Source organism: Dermacentor silvarum, chromosome 4 (assembly GCF_013339745.2).
Source record: "Dermacentor silvarum isolate Dsil-2018 chromosome 4, BIME_Dsil_1.4, whole genome shotgun sequence".
Lineage (NCBI taxonomy): Eukaryota > Metazoa > Arthropoda > Arachnida > Ixodida > Ixodidae > Dermacentor > Dermacentor silvarum.
In genome coordinates this window covers 127,175,969-127,185,702 of record NC_051157.2, presented here as the reverse complement: position 1 = coordinate 127,185,702, position 9,734 = coordinate 127,175,969, and the positions used below count along the sequence as shown (strand labels likewise).

The 9,734-nt window shown below is 45.2% G+C and overlaps 1 protein-coding gene across 1 annotated transcript in view; it reads right to left on the bottom strand.

Moving 5' to 3' along the window:
• Window positions 1–9,734, bottom strand: part of LOC119448884 (N-acetylglucosamine-1-phosphotransferase subunits alpha/beta-like) — a 56,001-nt gene that overhangs the window by 3,519 nt on the left and 42,748 nt on the right. Inside the window, exons 12-13 of the mRNA XM_037712095.2 lie at window positions 7,182–7,296; window positions 3–191 (exon numbers count right to left, since the gene is read on the bottom strand). Coding sequence (XP_037568023.1) covers window positions 3–191; window positions 7,182–7,296 — 304 coding nt within the window. The remainder of the gene's footprint in view (window positions 1–2; window positions 192–7,181; window positions 7,297–9,734) is intronic.

Below are 9,734 nucleotides of genomic sequence, written 5' to 3'. Positions count from 1 at the left end.
ACCGTGCAGGCCAGTGACAGCCATGTCCACCGTGGTGGCACTACTGTTTGGGAAGATCATGACAGTGATGACACTGCTTGGCACAGATACCGCCACCAGGCGCACAGCTGCGTTCTCCTCATAGCGTCCATCAATGAGAGAGCCACCCTCTCCCAAAAAAGACGACAGGTTGAAGTAGGCGATTATGCGGCCTGCATTCACGAGAAACAAGCAGAGCACTGATGCCTTCTTATTCACATACCACCCTTGTGCTGTTATCCCGGACTAGGCTCATAAGGGCACCTTTATCTGTCCAAAGTGGGACCACTATCGATGGATTTATGATCCACCCCATAGATCCTAGCTGGACTGCATTGAAGAGAATTGTCTATATCTATACATATAAGACGCAACATCCATTTTATGCAGCAGGGTCAGCTGTTGAATTACGGGGGAAAAAAAACAAGTAGCAGGGTTGCGAACAGTTCTTGCTGGAAAAATTCACCGAGCTCAAACAGAAAACAACAATGCCAAAACAGGATGACAGCAAGAACGACATAACTGTGTGCCAATAACCTTGTGGTTTCATGTCCCTGCAAGAGTACCATAATGATATAATCATATAATCAAAATTCTTCATAATCAATAGTTGTTACAAAAGAAGGAACCGAAAATTCACCAAAGAATCTTTGATTTATGATGTGCAACAGAATTATGTAAGTAGGGGTGCGGGAACAGTAAATTTTTTAGAACGAACTGAATACAAGTCAAATACTGTCAGAAGCAAATTTAATCAAATATCGAACACATTTTCAATAATGAACACCCATTTTCACATCTCTTATAAAATTATTTTCACATCTTAGTATATTCATAAAATTAACAAGATTCTGCCATTACACTGCATGTTGCGAAGCATTCGTTATTAAAGTTCACATGGAGCATTAGCAACAAATAAGCAGTTTGTTCACATATACACGACTCTTAAAAGAGGGCAAATGAATACTGAATAGCCAGCCGGCAGTGCAAGTACAGTAGAACCCCGCTGATACATTGCTTAATTCATATATATATTTCTGGGTATAACGTCGCTAAAGCCTGGTCACAGCCAGGCTCATAGACACATATGTATTCGAATTCCCGATAATACGTTGTCATTCCCACAACGTTCCTGCAATACGTTCCTGCATAAAAATATCAAGTGCACTGGCTATAACATAAAAAATATAAAAGAAAACGTCCACCCACTCAACTAAACTGCTCAAACTGCAAGACAAGCCATGTCGCTAAGTGTTGAATGGCTGCATGAGCAGCGTTTATCGTGCGAGTTCAGCATGTCCAGTGTTGTTTATCTGAGTCTTAAATAGCGACACGATCCCGGACAACTTCTTCAAGCAGTTTCAAGAGGTGCCAAGTCCATTCTCGATGCCTGCCCCAAGAGAAAGCGGTGATTAAGTTGGGAAACCCCAGACGATGACTGTTGCAAAGAAACTCATGATCATTCGGCTATTGCAGCTTGGTCGACTTCCGTTTTATTGCCAGGGGAGAAAGATTAGGTGCATGCATCGACTGTACTTTCATCTATCTGTAGTGACAGCACGACAATGGTCCAAATATGGACTGACCAGGTTGCAAGCAAGCATAAATGCCTGCCGCAATGCATTGACAAACTTGGGCTGCATTCTCGAACGATCACTTTTGAAGGTGCTGCTACAGTCAACGTCCGACTTTTCAGACTCCCAGGGGTCCCCGAAAACGCCCGAAAAATCAGGGCAGTCCGAAAAAACGAATGCATACCTCTTACTGCCCCCAAGGGCTCAAACTGCCACAGGCACGCCCGAAATAGCTCTGAAAGCCTGCCAGTGCACTTACAGTCGAACCCACCTATAACGATACTGGTTTTAACAATGAGAAGCTGCTGCACCGTCAACTTTTATATGTTTTCTATGGTGAAATAACCCATTTACTACAAACTACAATGCCCCCATGCCGCATTATCGGTTATAACGAAGTTTGGCTACTGGGAGTCCGTGCCAAACGGGAATGGAATGCGAACTCCCTTAAAAGAAAAAAGGAAGAAAAAAAAGAAATTCGAGCCGTTGCACGCCGCTGCGCGCTGTTTTCTTTCTCCGCATCGTCAGCCTCGCGCTCCTCTCTCCCGTCGCCCTACCACCCCTCCGAACACGAATAGGTTGCGCCCATATATGTAACTCTATGCCCAGCCAACTGCGCTGATAGTGCTGGGCTGGCGGAGCGCCGCAAATGTGCAACGCAATAGAGCCAAAACAGCGCTAGCATCTACCGAAACGAAGTGACAGAGTTCACATTGCCATAGTCATCAGTGAAAATCGTACTGGAATGAAAGCGACGCGTGAACGCTTCATGCCTATTTGTGCCTTTAAAACCTTTATTCTTGGGCTTACTGCCACGCACAGCACCGCGTTCGCCGCGTGCCTTTATGACTCGTAGTCGCCATCCATGATCGCATCGATAGCGGCCGCGATTTTGTCCTCAGCGGTTGCGGCAAACAGTAGTTTTGTTTTGACTTGGTACGGGCGTCGGCCGTGTGCCTTCATAACTGAGTAGTCGCCACACATGATCGTGTCGATAGCGACCGTGGTTTCGTCGGCAGTTGCAACAAACGGTAGTTTCTTTTTGACTCAGTGCGTTTGTCGGCTGCGCGCCTTCAGAACCGCAAGGTTGCCGTCCATGATCGCGTCGACAGCGGCCGCGGTTGCGGCAAACGATAGCGTCGTTTTTACTCAGTGCAAAGCTGTTGAGGACGAAGTGCACGGTCTATATCACGATGGGCAGCGACCTGGCGACACTGGTGAACAAATAATCAGGATGTGCGTGCGGTAGTGAAAAGCGTGTCTCGGATGAAGACGCACGCCGCGGCCGCGCTGTGACAGAAGTCGCGAGGCCTTCTCTACTTATTTATTTATTTATTTATTAATTCAAAATACCCCTAAAGGCCCTCCAGTAGAGGGTATTACATAGGGGGGGGGGGGGGGCGATAGCTGATCATACTGTCATAACACTTCATGACAAAAATGCAACAAAAGCGCGCGTTAATCAGTCACGAGATGATGAGAATTGCAGCTTCCGCACTGCTTTTGTGCAAAATAGAAATAGGATTCTGCTAATTCATTTAGTAAATAAAAGCGTGTTGATGTAGAAAGCATTTGTTTATTCTTTTCTTGACACCCTCGATAGTTCGACATTTGGTTATTTCGGACATTTTTTCAGTCCCATGAAATCTGAATTAATGAGGTTTTACCATTATATAGCAGTGCCATTCTTGAACGCCGACAGCCGTGGCTTGTTACACGCAATCAGAGCACGCAGGAAGCAGAGTTAAACAGTTACACGAGTCACACAATCAGCAACCAGATGGAGGAAGGTGGCGGAGAGGGGCACTGGACTCCCCGCCATTATAGTTTTCTCACAGCAGCTCTGCCATCTGGCTATTTTCATTTTTTTTTTATGCAGCCTGGTTATAACGATTATCGTTTATAACAATAGAATTTTCGTGGTACTTGAATATTGTTATAAGTGGGTTTGACTGTATTAGGCGTATCGGTGCTCGTACTGCGTTAAGAGACGGCAGAATACATACGTTGTCCCGTGACAATTACCCGTTCCCACTCTTGGTATGCTTCATCGCAATACTTCGCCTATGCTTCACTGCGTAACACTGATGCATTGAGGCGAAGTTGACTTTCGGGAATCGGAATTGTGCAACGTGCTGTGCTTTGTAAGTCATAGGCGAGGATACAGTGTACTAGAAGGGGGCAGTGGGCTTACTCAGCCGCTCCTCTGACGCAGTCAGCGTCGCATCCAAGAGGTGGCGCCACTGGCAACTTCAATGGAAGCCTTGCTTGCAGAAGCTTTGATTTTCCTTGCGTTTCTGGCGGTTCAGTTCGAAGCAGTTCACACTCTTATTTGTTTTTAGTTTTGGCGTACTTAACAGTCTTTACATATCTTGAGCAAGCACTATATTTGTTTAGGCCACATGATATTTGCCATATTAGAACCTTGTGGAAAAGGAAGACGGCAACTCTTGGGCAATTCTCTGCCTATCCTAACTCTTAGACGTTTTGTGCAAAGAGCTCGTCGCTGACGGATGTTGCTTATGCGGAAGGGGCCTTCGAATTTTTCGAATTATCGGGCAATCGTAAAAAAAAATTGAAAACGGTTTCATGCCGTGTCGACCTAATGTAAAATTTTGTCAGACAGAAAACAGTGCGTGCATACTTCCCAGCTGGGCTCAAAAAAAAAAAAATCAGGCATGCTAATTAGGTTTGTGCCTTTGCTTAGCCAAAATGAATATGTATATATGGCTTAAATATTTCATTGTCCCACTTTAGTTGTTCCATGCTTCACAGTAGCCTTCTGCGTTTATTATTAACCATCATTACGCCAGCACACATTTGTTAAATCAAATCAGGTTTGTTTTTTCCATAAAGAAATGGAGGGAGGCCTGAACAAAAAGTGAAAACTAGTTCACGTGACAAAGGCTCCGGCCTATGCTCATGTACAGTTATATAAGGGTAAGCAAAATGAAGTTAACAGGGCTGTTGCTGACACAAAACTTTTATTTGCAAGAAGTACAGCAAGCCATTGTTTCATGCACTTCAACTCATGTGCAATGGTTCAACTTCAGTTGCTTGGCCCTCTGCCGCTTTCCTGCCTTGTCACAGTTAATTCCTTTCACATAAGAATGCAGACGTGTGACAATGTAAAAACTAATTATTTTAGCTGTGAGGCTAAGAGCGTGCACATTGCAGCCAACTTCGAGGGAAAGCTTACTCTTAACAACTTCCAGCATATCCATAACGCTGTCAGAGTGTAGCTCACTCTGAGAGAAGCCTTCTGTGAAAAGATCCTCTAGAATTTTCACAAAGCCGTACAGCTGACTGGAGGGATAAAGGAGAGGCCTCCTTGGTCACAGAAGTTTGTTAGCCGGGCAAGTTGAAAACTTTCGCCTGGTGGCGTCATAGTGAGCAGCTTTCTGCATTCTTGGCATTTTGTGCTGGAAAGGACAATACACTTCCGCGCAACATAGCCCGCAATGTGGTAAGTGAGCCTCGAGTCGCTTCTGGCCACGTGCTGGTTATGGTCCTTTGAAACCCGCAGGCCTGTGCAATGCTGGGGTACCACGTTTGTGTGGCCTCTGTGGCAGTAGCGCTAGCAGCAGTTTGACTGCACTCATTTCTGTGACCTGATGCTTCGAGAGAGTCAACTTCCAGTAAGGAGGCCAGTGTACCTTCTTCGCAGTTTCCTTCACTAACTGACCTAACTAGACCATAAAAAGAAAAACAATTCACAGTGATCAGGAACTACGTTGGAGTTGAGCACAAAACGTGGCTCGTAATGGAGCTCGCATACTGCGCTCGTGTCGTCCAGGGGAGGTTCTATGGAGATTCTTTTCCCGCTCTTTCCGCCTATTTTTATTCTTCAGGACGCCAAACAAGGACAACTTCGGCCCATACTTCACAAAAACATAGCCTGTTTGGCACCCAGGCGCGTAACAGTGGTTTTGTCGATGCCGCGGCATGGCTCAGTTACTGCAAGGCATACTAATCTCGTGCAGGTTATGTGCGAAAAAAACACTGAAGGAAAAAAAAAAACCCACGCGACACGTCCACAGGAAAAAAACAACGCAGCTCAGCAACTCCAACTAATATGATCGGGCACCGGGCGGGCACTAGGCAGCTGCGCCGTCGCACCCACGTTCCATTGAAACCGACGCCAGCGCCGCTGCTCGGGCTATTGGAGAAGCTCATATTTGTGACATTCGTGGAGCCGCCGCATCGCATAGCCTCCGCCAGAGAGTAAGCCCACTGCCCCCTTCTAGTACACTGTAGCGAGGATTACAAAGGCGGAGTCGGCGCCATTGCTAACACCGGCAAATTGTTTCAATGAAAAACATGGCACCAAACAGAAAGAAGCTTGGTAGCGAACATCTAAGTAGCTAGGCCTAGCGTTGCAGCGGATCTGCGTGCGAGAGCTCCGGCTCAAGGAGGCAAGATAATCAAAATGGTGGCGGTGGAGGCTTTGATTAATGCCGTTTTGGACCTGTGGTCATGGCAAAAAGTCAGGAAAATCGGACAGCGAAGGTTTCTTGCATCTGAAATTTCAGACGTCCTTATACATTGACTCTATAGGGTACGTGGTAGTGCAGAGAAGGCATCCGAATTATCGGGCATGTCCAAAAAATCGAGCCTCCGGAAAATCGGTCATTGGCTGTATCAGTTTGATAGCACCAAACTCATGGGCGATCCTGGTACGGTGATAAGACAGCGTGCTGGGCACTGTGCCGAGACGCTGATGCATCAGGCGCTAGTCACGTGAAATTTTGCTAAAGTGAAGGTATCCCCAAAAGTGATCATCCGAGGAAACGACTCGCCTTTTCTGCTGAAGCTGATACTTCGGACTCCTGATTATTCTGACTTCCAGGCTGCCTCCAACAAGTCCAAATCAGCTGTCGGCGACCCAATTGAATTCTGGGGTTGCACGCGCCAATACCATGATTTGATTATCAGGCGCGCCGTAGTGGGAACTATGGATTAATTTTGACCACCAGGGTAATTTTAACGTGCCCCCAATGCACGGGACATGGACGAGCTGTTGGCAACTGTAAATCCTTTATAGGCTTAGCCATGCATAGTCTCACTGTTTTATTATTTTGCAGATAGTACTCGCAATTTTAACAGCATGTTCGCATAATACATTTCCCGGGCGTTACGTTTCTTGTCTTTTTTTTTCTTGCTATCCCATGAAAAACATATCAGTTCTACTGTAGCAAAATTTAGTAAACACAACTACATGCCCATATATGCTTTCGTCATGTCTAAACTGTCACTTCAATGTTTAAACCTAAGGTTACAAAATCTCCAGCTTTTCACCAATCTGGTTAATGATAGCGCTGCAACCGTACACAGAAGACGCCTAGGTCGGAAACAGTAGAAACTTCAGTGACTGCCATGGGCCCACCCTCAATTAAAGCACGCATTCCAGACCATGGTCTTGTTTACCATGAATAGCTGACATCTGTACCTACATTTCAGCAAATCTATTTCCAGTGTCCTAGCATTCTTGTACTGTCTTCGCAATCTTTGTGGCACACTACAATATACCACACAAGCATGTCCCAACATGGACAAGCCACCAAATAGGCTGACAGATCTCAGGCTCACCTGAGGGGAGGCTGTAATTCTGTTCGTTCCACGATAGGTCTAGGGAATACAGTTGGCCATAGTTCGCTGTTCCGCAATCGCCGGCATCAAAAGCACATGGCAGAACGTTGCACGCCTTTGTTGAAAGCAGCAACGCAAACATGGTAGGAAAAAAAGCAAGCACAAGGTGAGCCTAATGGTCAAGGAACAAATCAGCTACCTTGGAAACAATCTCAAGAAAAGTTATTCAAATAAGTGAGAGGTTCACAGGAAGACTTAAGGTGATCAACAGTAGTCAAATAAGGGTTGTCATCCGAGTAAACGTATTGACAAGGGGCTTGCACTGATCGACAATTAAAGGCCAATTGCAACGAAATTTCACTATGGCTAAATTTGTTACAAATGAGGAGTATACCACTAAAGCAATCTTGGCAAAGCCGCAAAACTGGAAATTGCATGGTTTTCTTGCTAGCAGCCTTTAAACAGCACCTAAGCAGGCGACGCATGCACCTGGTGGTTGTCGCTATGACACAAGTCCCAGGACGCCACCTTCTATCAGAGGCCAAGCCTTGGAGCCGCGCTTTCTACGTCATGCACTACTGCCGGCGAGCAGTAATGACGGTGTTGCATTTTTTTTTTTTTCAGTTTCGGTGTCAAAAAATTCTGTTTTTGTGAGTATTTTGCGATGCTTCTGCTCATTAATTAACTGTCAAATTTTGCAAAGAGCTCCTCTATATCTATTACTACCTTAAACTAATACGTTTAAGCAGACACAAAATTTCGTAGCAGTTGGCCTTTAAGCCTCTTTGTCGAAGCACATTTGCTCCAGCTTGAGACATCCCTTGTTCGACACCACCGTTTACCACATGAAGAAAAGTCGAGTTACCAAGTGCCCAACACCGTTGATCTCAACATCAGCCATCACCGAACAGGTCACAGAAATCATCAGCAAGGCTTTGGCAAGGATTTGCACAGCTCGCCGCCACTCCTGATGCCAGATTCTCTATTCCATGCACAGGATTGGCGAGCCTCAGTTACTCAAGAATCAGGGTGGTGTCACTCAACAAGCCACAAAATTAGAGGAAGAATACAGTCGACTTCCGTTAATTCGACTATGCTTAGTACAATTTTTCGGTTAATTCGATACCGACCAAAGGCTGGTGCTCATTCATTTCGATGGGCCCAAACCTTCGTTATTACGATCCACCTTTTCTTACCAAGCACCTTTTCAAATGAAAAAAAAAAAAATAGGGCTGAAAATTGCTTATGCTGTGCAATCAGATGCGAAACCAAAGCAGCCTTTACAGCGTTCACATTTTACCGCATAACAGAAATGAATTGTGGCAAAGGTGACTTTAAGAAACCACCCACCATTGTACAACCCATACTAGACCCTTGGCCATTTTTCTTGCTAAAAAATCGGTTGCACCTTAGATTTCTACTTTGTTTAGGAGCTTTAATGTCATTTCTATGTCAGCTTTCTACATTGGCCACATTTAAAGTGGGCGCATGCTTGATTCGGGGGCGTGTTTGAATCGGGGAAATACTGCCACATGAATCTGCGGTGTGTTTTGTCATTTTTCTTCTGCATCTTCTCTAATTCGATCAATTTTGTCGGTCCCGTCAGGGTCGAATTAATGGAAGACAGCTGCACTACTGTCCAAAGAGTGACAAGATTGCAGTTTCACTACTTATTAACAGTCAACGTCGGCATGCTTGAAGTCTGTGAAACCACATGCAGACCACACGTAGACACCGATACTATACCGCATGCAAACCCCATTCAATGGTGCACAACCTCTTAACGTGCTTATGTGCTTGAAAAGTATGCTCACTTCAGGTACCACTCGCCAAACGTGAACTGAAAATGCAATAGTTTGACAGTAACGTAAAAGCCTGTGGCCAGTTGGCTGCAGTGATCCACAACTTTCATCTATGCTACACAGAAAGTGAACGTTGCAGCTGGAAAAATACACACAAACATGGCTACTAGTGTAAGTAACAGTACTAGCGTAGAATCACTTCCAAGTGAAGCGAGTCTAAAGCTAATTACAGGCACAGGTGTTTTTAGTGTCCTGTCCCTTGTTCTGTGGTACAAAACAGTACCACACAGTGCATGTTGGCTACTATGCACTAATAATCAAAAACCACGTACCAGCAGGTTCGAAAGAAGAGCTATCTATATGAGCAGGGGCAGCACGGCCTCAAAATCCTTCTACACGCATTACTCCTTCATGCTATCATTTACTCAGTCTAGCATACTCTGTTTCCTGAGCCAAGCAGATTTAAAGCACATAGCCATAAGCACTCTCACAGACTTGTCATCTTTGGTGCAAAATTAAAATTAAAGACCCATGCTCCCACTGGCACAGCCATTAACCAATGACAGCACCATTTAAGTCCACTTAAAAGTATAAATAAGAGTATAAAAAGAGTTCTTTGCTCAATACAAACACTCGATCAACCAACACAAAGTGTCATGCATGGCCTACACTGATGGGGGATCAAGAAATGTCTTGCCCCCCAGATGACTGTCAGAACACAAGGAAAAGAAGCCAAGGACTTACGCAAGGG